The sequence below is a fragment of the Pseudorca crassidens genome, chromosome 18 (assembly GCF_039906515.1).
Source record: "Pseudorca crassidens isolate mPseCra1 chromosome 18, mPseCra1.hap1, whole genome shotgun sequence".
NCBI lineage: Eukaryota > Metazoa > Chordata > Mammalia > Artiodactyla > Delphinidae > Pseudorca > Pseudorca crassidens.
The window spans coordinates 16,094,741-16,110,234 of record NC_090313.1 but is presented as its reverse complement, the minus strand read 5'-3'; the positions used below and the strand labels follow the sequence as shown (position 1 = coordinate 16,110,234).

The 15,494-nt window shown below is 38.1% G+C and overlaps 1 protein-coding gene across 1 annotated transcript in view; it reads right to left on the bottom strand.

Annotated features, from left to right (window-relative positions):
- The window catches only part of DCT (dopachrome tautomerase), a 32,996-nt gene that overhangs the window by 6,266 nt on the left and 11,236 nt on the right, over positions 1-15,494 (bottom strand). Inside the window, exons 3-7 of the mRNA XM_067713145.1 lie at positions 15,004-15,104; positions 14,704-14,870; positions 12,397-12,576; positions 10,668-10,803; positions 103-304 (exon numbers count right to left, since the gene is read on the bottom strand). Of these exons, the coding sequence (XP_067569246.1) occupies positions 103-304; positions 10,668-10,803; positions 12,397-12,576; positions 14,704-14,870; positions 15,004-15,104 (786 nt within the window). The remainder of the gene's footprint in view (positions 1-102; positions 305-10,667; positions 10,804-12,396; positions 12,577-14,703; positions 14,871-15,003; positions 15,105-15,494) is intronic.

Sequence of the window (15,494 nt, the reverse complement as noted above, 5' to 3'; positions counted from 1 at the left end):
CTTCAATTTAAGGTCGTGGTTTACACTAGAAAGAAAGGAAAAAGGAGAGAAAGCTTCTTTATAAGGTGAACGAATCATGCATTTAGAAGTTGCATTAGTTACCTGGCAGATCAATGGCATAGCTATAGCCAAGCTGGTCTGCAGTTAAAAAGAGTTCCTTATTAGTCACCGGAGGGAAGAAAGGAACCATGTTATACATCCGATTGTGACCAATGGGTGCCAGTTCCTGAGGCCAGGCATCCACAGGGGGATTGAATCTTTTCATCCACTCGTCAAAAACGGCATCAGTAAAGGAATGAAGGACCTGCAAGACAGTTGAACACGGTGTTAACATTGATAGGTCTGTTCCAATCAGACCAATCTGATTGGAACTTTCTCTAAAATGAAATAGGGTTGGTTCTTCTTTTTTTTTTTGCGGTACGCGGGCCTCTCACGGTTGTGGCCTCTCCCGTTGCGGAGCAGAGGCTCACGGGCCCAGCCGCTCCGTGGCATGTGGGATCTTCCCGGACCCGGGCACGAACCCGTGTCCCCTGCATCGGCAGGCGGACTCTCAATCACTGAGCCACCAGGGAAGCCCAGTCTGACTTCTCAGTCCTTTGCACTTCTTAACCCTTTTAATTGCCTTGCCCTTCTGGCTTGTATTACTGTTGTTTATTTAGTAGATAATAGTTTCAAATCTTACCCAAAGTTTCTTGTAGTTAGTCCACCCATTCAGGCAACAGTGAGAGCTTTCTACTTTCAGGATAGTAAAAAGAATCAAGTGATTTACTGAGGGGATTTTTTTCCTGAATGGACTTTTAAAGTTCATGTCAGAGACAATCACGTTAAAAACCAAAACATCAAATTGTAAGACCTGGGCTTTCACAGAGAGAAAGGATTTTCTGAGTTCTGAAATCTTGGCTTTGAGTAACAAAATTTAAACCCCGGAGGAATAAAGGCATAGAGTTTATCGCATGAGCAACAGCTTGAGAAGAACACATGATAATGCTAGTGACCAATGTTTCCCACAAGAAGAGTTCAGAAACAGTTCATCTTTGAGAAGGGGCCTCAGCCCTGGAAAAGGAGCTAAGTGTTAGTTGTTGGTGTGGGTCCCTGAAAACAATATCACATGCCCTAAATCCTGGAAACTCCACATAAGGTTAAGAGGTTCCCAGAGAGGGCAATTGTGCTTCCTTCTCCAGGCGTAGCCTCGGGAGCCTGCCAGCCTCAAACAGAAGTTTTGCCTCAAGCGTGGAGACTAAGCAATAGATGTACAGTGTCTAAGTGTAGCAAGCACTGTGGGTTGCCTTTCTCTGCTTCTTCCACAGTAACTTCCTTTGTGTTTGGGGCGAAACAATGTGTCAAGTTATCCATGAGATTTGACTGCAAGTCATTGGATAGGACTTCTAGGACATCTCGTTAAAGGTGGTTGTCTCCCTTGAAAGTGTCCCCTTTTCATTTTCCATCTCTGCTTGCTGCTTCCTGGTACATGGATGTGATGGCTGAAGCCGCAGCAGCCATCTTAGCAGCTAGCAAGCAAAGTTAAGAAAAGAAGCCACTCACCAAGGATGGTAAAACAGAAAGACAGAAGGTGTTCATGATGACTGGAGCTACTATACCAGCCCCGGACCGCCTGCCACTAGAGGTCTTTTACACCAAGAGAAAAATAAACCTCTTTTTTGTTTAGGCTTCTGTAATTTTGGTTTTCTGTTTTAAGCAGCTGAACCAAATGCTAAGTGATACACAGAAAAAGGGGTGTACCAGAATGTATTTTCCAAGCAAGGCCATACAGCATCTCTTGAACTTTTAGATACTGTCTGAGTTCAAGTGAGAGATCAAATTGTGATTTACGAAAAGAAATAAGAGACTCTCAGGGCATAGAAAGATGCAGATTTAATGCTGTAAGAGGTAAATAACTGGGTGAAAGCACTAGAATTAACCCAGCACAAAGTGTAAATAATTAAGGAGGGAACAACACTCTAAAACAATTCATAATTTGGAGAAATAACAGGGGAAGAGTAAGAAGGAGAGATTATAGGTCTCAGAAGGGTTGTTAAACATTATACAATAAAAGCTCTAGTAGGAACTACACACAGAGTACCCAATTTATAGAATGTAGTAAAAAAAAAAAAAAGGCCAGTGTGTGCCAAGAAGATGCAAAAAAGGCAACAGACAAAATGCTGTGAGCAACAATATATCCAGAGGCTAGAAAGAGAAGTAGCGCAACCTGGAGACTAGGTATTTTTGATGAAGTTGTGAACATTGTTCCTCAACGAAATACCCTGAATTGCTCTTGAGAAACTAATGATATGTTTGTTGGACACAGGTTGAAAATAAGCTAAGTTAATATCTCTATAAAGGCCAAATGTAATTTGATGATAATAAATAAAAACAGAACAAAGTAAAAGTAAACTGTTGTTGACTTATATCTGCTATAGAGATTCATAGTTACATTTTGGCATTAATAATTGAGTGCTTCAGAAATGAGGTTACAAATTTCGGTATAAAACTTATTCTATCTTGTTCCAACAAAGTGTGGATAGGTACAGGAAGAAAAAAAAAACCCACTAAATTTCAACTTGCGAGGCAGTATTGAAGAAAATGTGATTACATGGGCTTTCGAGGTAAAAATTTTTAAATGTAACCCTTGCAGAAGAAAGCAACTGATCAACAAATGTTGTGCTTACAGGCATAAAGAAACTTAATAAAGTACAGGGAAAGCATGCATGCCTTTCTCAAGATCATTGGAGGATAAAGTTACTACCAAACTTAACCTTCATTTAAATGGCTGCAAATTCAAATTGCGGCCACATGGAATCTCGTGATGACAAGAGAAGAGTATCTGTGCCTGGAGGAACATTACTATCGAAACCTGAGGCTGACTGAAAACACATCTGTACTTTATCAAAGACCAGCTCACTGTGGTTTTCACCACTTGAGTTCACATATTACTATCCAGAAGATGTCATTCATAATCAGAGTGGATCTTATTGTGGTAACATGATGATGCTCTGGTCCTCTAAGAATTCATATCTGAGCATTTAAAAGTCACATGAGAGACACACAGTTCCATACGAGAAGCTCTAATTTAAAACTTAAGTTAGAAGTCACAAGTAAAAAGTTGGGTCCGAATTTCTAAATGAGAGAATTCCTAATGGTAACTCCTAAAAAGCATAGCTAACCATGCTTGTTATTTTATAGTATCAATAATATTTATTTATTCTTGCCTTGTTCTGTCAAGGATTTGAAGCAGTGTATAGTCAAGATGTTGGTTTTACATACCTAAATAAGCCATATGCAATAGGCATGAAATAGTTACACAACACCCAACTTCTACTTAGCTGACTAAGCTCTCCCACAGGGACATGAGTACTCCATAGACGGCACATTCAGTGAGAGAGAAGAAACAACCAGAGAAAATGGGCATTTGAATAATAATAGTCTCCCGGGCAGTGCTCAGCCCGGATGGTGCGTGTTTCCCGTTTTGCTATAATTTTCTCTCCCTATCCTTTTCTACCCACTCTCTCACTGCATCCTGAGCAGACAGAATAGAAGGTACTTTTCAGGCATTTTGGAGGAGTTACATAGGGAAAGCACCCTTTCTGCACAAAAGATTTGTATAATAGCATTGGATACAAAATATACATATGTATACATAAAATTATACAGTATACACTGTATATAAGATATGATAGCATGCATATAAGAAGAAATATCAAGAGCATTAGGAACTCAGTTGCTATACCCTTGAGGAAGAAAGCTTGTGGTTTAAGCATTAAATTTTGAACAGATGCAAACAGAGAACACAGGAGAGTTCTGCTATTAGTATGTCAATTTAAAAGATGTGATGTATGCTGAACTGCATACATCATAGGCAGACAATACAGGTTGAAAAGAGAGGACCAGGGTGATGTTAGAAGATATTCTAGAGAAGAACTGAGATACTCCCAGGCCATTCAAGACTAAGGGACCACCAAAGCTCTAGGAGAGAGGAACTCAAATGAATTCTAGACCCATCTTAGATTTGTATATAAATTATGGTTTGCTGTTATACTACTTAATTCATCAATAATGAAGTGTATATAGTTCATCTCTTAGTTACAGGTTTAGTTCTTCTCAGTACAGTATGTGTTTATCCTTATAAAGTCTAGAGTTGAAAAGAACCCCTTCAGCTCCATTTAGCCATTTAGCATGTACAAGTTAAAAATCAAACCATCCCTACAAATTATTGTGTATAAAATCAGCCACAAGGATATATTGTACAGCACAGGGAATATAGCCAATGTTTTAAAATAACTATAAGCAAAGTATAACCTTTAAAAATTGTGAATCACTATATTGTACACCTGTAACTTATGTAATATTGTACATCAACTATACCTCAATAAAAAAAGAGTAAATAAGAGTATATCACAATAGAATGTGGTACACACTTCAGTCAAGAGTATTTCTTGTACCTAATTAAATATTATTAGAGCTTTTCAATTATTAAAAATAAAATGAAATAAAATAAAACCACCCAGACTGAGCCTATAGAAACCCTGCCACCCTGGGAGCTCCTGCCCAAGCAGGTGGCCAGCCACCCTTTCTGGCACCTCAGCTCTTGTAAAATTCACCAAGATGTTATGCTACTTAGGAATCAGTGGCTGTCTATCTCAGTTATTTAAAAATACATATATTAAATAAGTAAATGTGGCATTTTAAAGTTATGAATCCTTACTCATGACAAAACCAATGCCCTATCTTTTCAAAAGTCAAGGGAAATTATTCAGACCTGCCTCACCAACTAGTGTTAATTCCTATCAACATGATCTAACAGGACAATGTGTCCTCAGCTATAATGAAAGCAACTGTGAAGTGATCAAATTAGAATTGTCTAAACTGACAAAAGGCAAAATTGTAGCTGGAAGACTCCACGTGGGGAAATTTTTGAGGAGAAAACTTTTCTTATAATCTCTGCTCAGCCACTTACTAGTTCATCTGATGTTGTACTCAACTCTTAGCCTCTCTGAACTTTACTTTCCCCATATTTAAAATGAGGAGAGTTGTTTACCAGACACAGTTTGTGAACTTAAAGGACTATGTTTGCATGGCATCTAGTGTAGGGACACATTAATAGATGCTCAATAATTTATTGCACATCAACTAAGTACTAACCACTAAAGAACCTAAGCACTGTTCCGGAGATTGGATATTGTATCAATGATCACATTAACTTCCCTTAAGCTAGTGAAATTTAGAAAATACATCTTTATATGAACAGAGTATTAGGTTTCCAAGAAAAATAAAATATCAGAAGAGGATGTTGTATTTGTTACTAGCTTACATAGAGAATAAATCATTTAACTAATTCTCTTAAGAACGTTTAGTTTTTTTTGCTCTCCCAGAAGTCATTATCCTACATGAACATGCAGATCACAGAGAAGGAAATGCAAATGGTTCTTCAAATATGTGAAAAGATGCTGAACTTCACTTAGAAGAAAAGAAATGAAAATTAAATTCACTGAAATATTTTCACTTATCACATTGGCAAAGATGAAAAAGTGTAATAACATACCATATTAATGAGAAAGAGTCGGGGCATTGTCCCTCTGCTACATAGCTGGTCGGAGAAAAAAATCATTCAACCTCCCAGAGGGCAACTTGGCAACATCTATCAAAATTTCAAATGCGTTTATTTAACTTCTGAGCCCGTGATTCTATCCTCTTGACTTATCTTACATGTTCATTTATTGCTGTATTGTTTGTAAAGCAAAAGATTAGAAACCACCTAAACATCCATCAGTAGGAGACCAATTTCAGGAAAAATTCATGCTACAGGATACCATGAGGTCTTTAAAAAAAAAAGTGTTTAGAATAGGTAAAAAAACAAAAACTAAAGAGTAAAACAAAGTCTCAAAAGTCTCTATAGTATGCTGCCATTTGTATAAAAAAGAGAAATATTATACATAAATATATGTGCTTGTATATCTATAAAATATATCTGGAAGAATAGGGAAAAATGGGAATGGATAGCTGGGAGGTGGTATTGATACAGGGACTTCATTTTGTGCCTTTTACATTTGAACCTCTTATAATGTTATAATTTTTTTTAATTAAAAAATTTAGGAAACTATGTAACAACCTAAAAATGTGTGCATTATATTGGCAACTGTATAAACATATAAGAATATGAAACAAAATAAGCAGAAATATTGAAATGAAATTATGGACATCTAAAAACTTTTTTGCCAATATTTCTGCAATTATAAATCATTAAACCATTAATACATTTAAAATTGACATAAAACAATGTTATTTTAGTTACTCAAGCTATTACTCTATGACTTTTTAAGAAAGATAAATATAATAGACCCATTTTTAAGTGTTTTGCTCTTGATGGGAGAAAAGCAATGTAAGTGCTTTGCTCTTGATGGGAGAAAAGCAATGTCCTATATACTTCTTTTGTAAAATTTCAACTAAACTCATACTAACTCAGAAGTATTTTATATTTGCTACTATGACCTATTAATTTTAGTCATTTTATTGCAGCCTAGAAAGGTAGAGTCTGATAAGGTCTTACAGGCTTAACTTAGTGCGATCCATTAGATCTTTGTTTTTAGAAACTCATTTTCTCTTTTCTTGGTTTATGTTCTTAAATTCCTTTCTTATCCAAATGATTGTCATTGTTAAGAAATACAAATAAACAACAAGGTTTTACTGTATACCACAGGGAACTATATTCAACATGTTGTAATAATCTAATAACCTATAATAACTATAATGGAAAAGAATCTGAAAAAGAATACATACAATATTGTGTTAGTTTCAGGTGTGAAGTAAAGTGATTCAGTTACATATATAATATATACAATATTATATGTAAATAAATTGACTATAGCTCAATAAAAAAAGAAGGAAATACAAATGGTAATAAGGCTGCTTGTATGTCTTAATTCCATTTAGAATTTCAGCATATAAGGTGAGGAACAGACACATGAGCTATTCAGTGAGTACTAACCATGCAACCTATGAGTCTCCTAGCTATTGTGGAATTGAAAGAATTACAACTTGCCAAATGTAACTTTCTAGGAGGACAATATCCAAATACACTTTAAGAATATTATCTTTAGGAATTGGGAAGAAAGTTACTTGTCTCTAACATAGTTTCTTTTGTGGCAGTTAACTATTTAGTCTATTGGTTTCCCTCTTTTTTTTCTTTTCTAGGTTATACCTACATTTAATATTGAAAACAGAACTACTTAGCATTCCTGTGACCTAATATTATTTTCCATGATAAATGTGTGCATTTCCTTCAATTACCTTAAAATTAGAATTTCAGAGATCAGTTCAGAGTTTTTCCTGCATTTTAGCATTATACCTTCTTATACTCAGTATTGCGATCATATACAACTTTGTATTTCTCTTGCTTGAAGAGATTTCAGAAAAATAAATTTAATAAATGTTATATGCAATGTTTTTGCATAAATTGACTCATGAATTTGAAATTCCGGAAGCTATAGCTCTGTTAACTTAAGTGCTTTAACCTGGCTTTCAATACTGTTGAAGCTGAATTGGCTTCAACATGAAACTCTTTGTAAACAGCCTAAATTAACTGTGAGTTCTGGAGCTGGTGCCAAAACATTACTCCTTCTGTACCTTCAGAGAAGGGCTGTGGCTTTTTGTCTATTTATATATACATAACTTATACCAAAGAAAACAAAATTTTAAATATTAAAGGTATTAAAAGTAATGAAGACAAGGACGATTAAACATCTAGTGTCTTTGAACTACGTGTAAGTCACGGAATTCCTCGTCCATAAAGTCATAATGTGGGCTTCTAACTAGAGCAGGAAGAGAAAGATGACTAAAGAGACATCTGTACGGCAGAGAAGACACTGATCCCTTCAAGCTGGGGTTGGCAAACTAAAGCCTGCTGGGTAAATAGGGCTCGCAGCCTGTTCTTGTCAATAAAGTTTTATTAGAACACCACACTTGTAGGCAGATAGGGGAGGGGGAATCCCTGGTGGGAAAGAACCAGATACAGCTTTTCGACATAAGAGAGGCCATTTTAAGCCTAAGCCGTTTTGTGATCTAAGCCTGTCCTCAATGCTTGCCCTTGAACAGGCCTCAGTAATGACAATTTTAAGGAAACAAAGGAACAAACTGTTATCAGGCAAGAGAAGTAACTATAGCAAAGACAACAAGTTAGCTGTCTTTGAAACGGAACTCTCAGTTCCGTTTCAATGGTAAAGATTGGCCTGAAGCACTTTCTTGAGCTGTTCTGAAGAATCTAAACCCCCCTCTAGCGATCAACCACCTGATCAGCGGAACCTAGGAGATGATGATGTTAACCTTTTCTGACTTGTGACTTCAATCAACTAAAGATTGGACTCTGTCGACCTTTGCCCCAGTTCTATGCTGAATCTCCTCTGCGCAAGCCCCTTCATGAATATTCATATACCCTTAGCTTAAAACTTCCCCAATTTTGCTGTTCCCAGAGACACTGCTTTGGGAAATATCCCCAGTGTTCTCCTTACTTGCTGCAAGCAATAAATCCTTCCTTCTTCGGATCAATCTTTGGCTTGGTTGTGTCTTTTGGCTCAATGTCGGCCAAGAGACTGAACCCAGTCTTCGGGTAATACACTCACTTGTTCATGTATTGTCTATGGCTGCTTTCGTGTTACAGTGGCAGGGCTGCATAGCTACAACAGAGATCATCTGGCCTGCAAAGCCTAAAACACGTGCTATCTGGCCATCGACAGAAAAATGTTGTCAAGCCCTGCACACTTAGGGGGTTTCCTCAAAATAAGGACATAAGATTTGGCAATCCTTGAGACTTAGGATTGAAAATCAAATTACTAGCAACTACAGAAATGCAAATCAAAACTACAATGAGGTATCACCTCACACCAGTCAGAATGGCCATCATCAAAAAAATCTACAAACAATAAATGCTGGAGAGGGTGTGGAGAAAAGGGAACCCTCCTGCACTGTTGGTGGGAATGTAGATTGATACAGCCACTATGGAGGACAGTATGGAGGTTCCTTAAAAAACTACAAATAGAACTACCATACGACCCAGCAATCCCACAACTGGGCATATACTCAGAGAAAGCCATAATTCAAAAAGAGTCATGGACCACAGTGTTCATTGCAGCACTATTTACAATAGCCAGGACATGGAAGCAACCTAAGTGTCCATCGACAGATGAATGGATAAAGAAGATGTGGCACATATATACAATGGAATACTACTCAGCCATAAAAAGAAACGAAATTGAGTTATTTGTAGTGAGGTGGATGGACCTAGAGTCTGTCATACAGAGTGAAGTAAGTCAGAAAGAGAAGAACAAATACCGTATGCTAACACATATATATGGAATCTAAAAAAAAAAAAAAAAAAAAAAAGTGGTTCTGAAGAACCTAGGGGCAGGACAGGAATAAAGATGCAGACGTAGAGAATGGACTTGAGGACATGGGGAGGGGGAAGGGTAAGCTGGGATGAAGTGAGAGTGTGGCATGGACATATGTACACTACCAAATGTAAAATAGATAGCTAGTGGGAAGCAGCCGCATAGCACAGGGAGATCAGCTCGGTGCTTTGTGACCACCTAGAGGGGTGGGATAGGGAGGGTGGGAGGGAGACGCAAGAGGGAGGAGATACAGGGATATATGTATATGCATAGCTGATTCACTTTGTTATAAAGTAGAAACTAACACACCATTGTAAAGCAATTATACCCCAATAAAGGTGTTTAAAACAAAAAAACTTACTAGCATCACCATTACCACCTTTGGTAGGAGTGAAAGGTCTTGGTTTAATCCTCAATTTGTCAGAGGATTCTGCTGTTCTACTCAACATTTTGGAGTACTGGGTAGGAGTGACATGTTTTCTTATGAATATGAGTTGTATGTACAAATTTTATAATTTAAAATGTGCGTTTTAATAAAAACTTATTTAGAGACATATGGTGTCAATAGATGTGTAGATAGATAGCAGAGAAGGTAGACATCAAAATGCTTGGCATAATCTGATGGCTGAAATGATAGCCTGAAAAGCGATGTGAGATATCAAGTTAGAGCCAGGGAACAAGGACCATCCTACAGAAGAACAAAGATGGCAATGGAGGACTCACAGACAAGCCCCCACCTTGTAAGAAGTTGGGACCAGTAGTCCACATTTCTGATATTCTGATGGCAAAAGCAGCTCATTTTTAGCCAGAATCCTTTGTGAGGTGAGGGAGGCCAGGACCAAACACCAAACAGAGCTTTGGACCTCAGGTACCTGGGCATCATGCAAGGGTCACAGCACCTGCACAGTACTTCCAGCCCATCACTTACCTTCAACATCACTCATCCCACCAATGAAAAATCACTCATCATTATGCTAATGTACGATATATTATGCTAAATTATGGTATAATTTATAATATTATTATGCTAATTTTTGAATCCACCTCTGGACTGTAAACTCCCATCTAGGGTCATTCCAAAGCTAACCATCTCTAAAGTATAGGTTTCTGATTAGAGAACTTCAAATGCTATCTAACCACCCCTATGCTGTAGATTTCAATTAACTTACATATGCATACATCCCATTCACACAGAGAATAAAACACACACCAAACCTTAATCTTGTTGTAAAGCACATAAATCCAACACATTATCTAGAAAAGTTTTCATCTCTTCTGAGTCTTTGAACATACCACAAAAACAGGATCATTGGCAGCAGAATGTGGCAAAGCGTTTGTCCCGTTCAGGAAGGAATGAACCAAATTATGAAGGTTCATCACTTGAGAGTCCAGGGTCCCGTCTGCTTTATCAAATCCTTCCAGGGCATTCCTGAGAGAAATCAGTATGTCAGTGACAAGAGTCATGAATTGATAAAGGTCCCTTTGTATTGTTTCCAGCCTAGATAATGGTCTTCTATTTTGAGATTGTGTCAGGAAATGGGAAGCTCTGTTGTAGCTAAATAGCTAAGAATTAGCGACAGCCTTTAATGAGATCTTCTAAAGAGAAGGGAACTCCTAATCCATGCTACTTCCACACCTGCTTGGCTGGAGTCTATATCTTTTGTGTACTGTATGACAATTATTTACTGTCATATCTGTCTCCCGTGCTAGATATGAACTTCTAGAGGACAGAGACTGTGGTTTCTTCAAATTTGTATTTCCATTTCTCAGTACCATGCCCAGCACATGGTCTGAGATCAATAAATATTCTTTTGAATTCACATATAATCTTATATTCCTATTTCTCCACTGAATAGATCTGCTGTTTGACTGTAATACATTCAGCATTCTAAACGTATCCCCAAATTCCCCTTACCTTTCGCTTTTTTCCCCTCCTCATTTTCAGGAAATTTTAATTGTCCATACCCTAACTCAGTGATCTTCAAATTTAAGCATACATCAGAATCACTGGAAAATAAAAACACATATTTCATGCCCCACTTTCAGAGTTTCTGATTCAGTAGGTACAGGCTGGGTCCTAACAATCTGTGGTTCTTTCTACCTAACTCCCAGGTGATGTCAATTATGATGGTCTGGGCGCCACACTTTGAAAACCACTCGCTTAACTAAAATCTATATGGAAGGCAATCTGTGTCGACTGCACTTGTATCACAATGAAAAACTAATGCATGCTCCTTTTCAAGGTAAAGGTCATCCTTCACCTCAGCTTTGACACTATTCTGAGGGATGTGTCCAACCTCAGCACAGACTCTGGGCTCTGCTACACTCGGCACGACCTCTGCAGTAAGTTCAGCCTACCCTGCCCCTGGCCCCAAATAACACACCAATTGTATAATTTACACATGGTTGAGAGAGAGAATTCAGTTTGGGAGAAGACCATGAGTCTATCTGCCATTCTTTTTTGGAGCTTCAAAGATGTTTGTTTAAAATCTTATTTATAGCCATACATATTTCTCATCATGCTTACTGTCTTTTTAGAGGGAGAAAATTATTAGTTGGCCTTTAAATTTCAAGTATTGTAATGGCATTGCTGTGCTGTAATCTGAGTTGCATTTAATCTGTAATACTCCTCTGAGATCTCAGACCCCAATATTAAGGTCTATGGTTGACATTTTTTTAAGGGAGAAAAGAAAAATCATGAGCAAATATTTCAAAAATACTCTATTTAGTGAGGTGCCTTGGTTCTGAAGACTGTACTTATATGTGTACAGAAATTACAAATACAAAAGGTGGTTTTGAATGGCTGAGTTAGAAGATATTCGAACTACGCTATTAATGATAGTAGGTGGATGATGACTTCCTTGACACTGATGCCTTGTTACCCTCTTTTACCAAGTGCTTCCCTATTACTGAGCTTTGATGTCTCCCAACACCTGGATTTCCTTCCAGTTCATTACAACCACAGGCGTGAAAATCTAGAAGTATTGTAAAACGCCAGGGTCGCAGAGCTCAGAGCACCAACCTGAAGCTAAAGGTAGAGTTCTGGAAGAAAGGAGGATTGTCAAACTTCTTGAGAGACAGGCAATCTTGTATGTCTTTTAAAGTTGGCAATTTCTCACTGTTTCTTCCCACTTGATTTCTTCTCAGCAAACCTTCATAGGTTCCATTACACAGGGTGACCCGGCGGTTGTAGTCATCCAAGCTAAGATGTGTAAGGAGATTAGAAATAATATGGATAGTATCATAAGTTTGAGCCCAGCAAACCAATCAAGGTTATAGTCGTGGTAAAATTTTACTACAGTTACCTTACAAGGGTCAAAAATATGTGGTAAAAGTACTGCTTCCAAAAGCAATTATGGATTAAGGATTTTCAAAAACATAGATGCGTGAAATATGAACCAACACATAAATAATGAAGAAAAATTACCATTCCGTTGGAAAGACAGTAAGAGGGTTTACTAGGCAAGACGGTGACTCCTGTTACGTGCATCTGAATCTTGAGTAACTGAGGAGAGACCAGGCTAGACTGTATTAATATTAAGCTAAGCCAGTTTGGGCAGAAGTAAAGCTAGGAAAGCATTTCAGGCAAACTGAAGGCAAATGAAGGTGGTCAGAGTGAAAACACGTGAAACTATATGGAGGAGAAGTATTAGGAGAAACGCTGTATTAGAAAATGTTCTAAGGCAGAAGGGATGGTTAATTGGTTAACGTGGATGCTGGCAAGGTCCCGTGCCCATAAGATTATATCCTACATGCGTGTTGGGGCCTGGAATTCCACCATCAGAACAGTATTCCATTTGGTAGAGATCAAATTTTCAAGATGTTTCTGTGTGCATTTTAATGGGTGAGGGGATCATACTGGGTGTGTGAGAACAGAATCAGCGCACGTGAGGATGAAAGACGCCAGTACCTAAAAACTAGACAAAAAACAGCCTCCAAGGCAGCCTTTCCCAAGTGTGTTCCAGTGAGATGGTCTGTGAAATAAGGGTGTCAGGGTCAGATAAGTTTAAGCCCCTCTTGAAAAATAAGAACACGGTTACTTATGAAAGGCTCTGAGACGTTCTAAAATTTTTAAAACCCTTTTAACTCAGCATTCTCTAAATTTATTTGATCAGAGGAGTCTCTTTTCACATACCACCTATTAATAGCCCAAGGCACTATGAGAAATGGTGCCCTTATGGAACGACGTTAAGTCACGTACAAAGCACTTACTACATCCCTAGGAGCACTGCCTGGAGGGCTGTAGGAAAAGCTTAGGATGTAGAAGATGGGATCACAGTGAGCTAGACCTAGACCCCCGAAAACACGCACATGCCCAGCCTGGGGCGTGGACAACAAAGCTCTGTGCCATGGAGCGGTCGAAAGACAAAGGACAAGGGCACTAGTATAGTGGAGTTCAAAACAGGAGGATCGTGGAGGAAACAAATGAATACAGGAAGACGGAAGAGCTTCTTGGGGAATCTTTTCCTGAGATGTGTGCCAGGAAAGAGAAACAAATTCAAGGAATCCCTGAGGACAGAGTTCTTTGTGGGGTATGGGCTGCTTGTGTGTTCTTTGGTACTTTCTTTTTTTTTTTTGCAAATAACAGACATTTGCTGGTGTCACTTACAGTAGAAAAAAGTTTCTACACCAGATGCACATGACCCGATTTTAGTACTTTAGAGATTCGTCTCACCACCCCATTTCCTGTTCCCCTCAACTCCCCAGCACCCTATGGCCCAGCCATATCAGACTGCTTCTAGGGACTTTCCTAACTACATACATGATGTTCCCTCCGTCTAGGACACACTACCCTCCCCTGCCTCTGGTTGAGAGATCTGTGCCTCCTTGAAGTCTCAGGATACTCGTGTCTCCACCTCTTAAAGACTTTCACTGATTCTCTTCTTGGCTTTGGACATACACCTATTAAAATACTTCTCACGTTATATTGTAATTTGTTTACCAGCCTTCCACCTTTGTAAGTATAAAATGATATTCCAAAGGGAAGCAATATTTTATTCATCCTTGTATTCCCAGCACTATTAAACTGCTTAGAATATGATCAGTGCTTAAGACATGTTGGTTGAATACAGGAAATACTTCTCATTTTAAGACAGTTGATCTCAAAGTGATGGCCAAGCATATTCAATTCACAAGTGTGATTTCCATGCCTCTATTTTCTTTTTATTAAAGGGCTCAGGGTTTTTTAAAATCCCAGGAAAATACTGTTCAGAAACATGTAAACAGAATCCAACATGCATTAGAAAGAGAATTGTAAAGTTATTCTCCATCTCTCAGACATAAGAAAATAAAATCTCTGGATTTCTGCTGCAGGTACCCATGCGATTACCTATCACAGACAATTTCCCAGCTGGAGAATCTGGAGTTTTGACTAATCAGAGTCGGATCATCTTGTCTTGCAGCCCCAAGCAGCTGGTCTGTACACACGTCACACTCGTTCCTCCCGGTGGCAAAGTTCCAGTAGGGCAAAGCAAAGGACTCATTGCCAGTGAGGCGCTGAAAGCAAAGGGCATGACGAGTCATTTAATTCATGTCATCAGATACAACAAGAAACTGTATAAAGCAAAGACTGATATGGGTCTTGACCAAACACAAAACAAAATTAAAAGAAACTAATGTTTGGACCAACCTGGAGATCTCTTTCCAGCCACAACAAATGGTACCGGTGCCAGGTAACGAAGGCGGGGCCTTGGTGTGAGAAATCTATGGCCTTGTATGGGCGCCCTGGTCCTAAAACAATTGGGAAACATGTTAGAGGTCACAGAATAGATTTTTTTAAAATGTCAAATGTTACCTGGGAGGTGCTGCAGAGCCAATAAGTCCGTGATGTTTTAGTCGGAAAACAACTTTTTTAAATTAATTAATTATTTTTTTATTGAAGTATAGTTGATTTATAATGTTTCAGGTGTACAGCAAAGGGATCCAGTTTATATATATATGTATACATATATATAAATATATGTATACATATATATATATTCTTTTTCAGATTCTTTTCCATTATGGTTTATTCCAGGATACTGAATAAAGTTGTCTGTGTTATACAGTAGGCCCTTGTTCTTTATTTTTTTTAATTAATTAATTTATTTATTTTCGGCTGCATTGGGTCTTCGTTGCTGC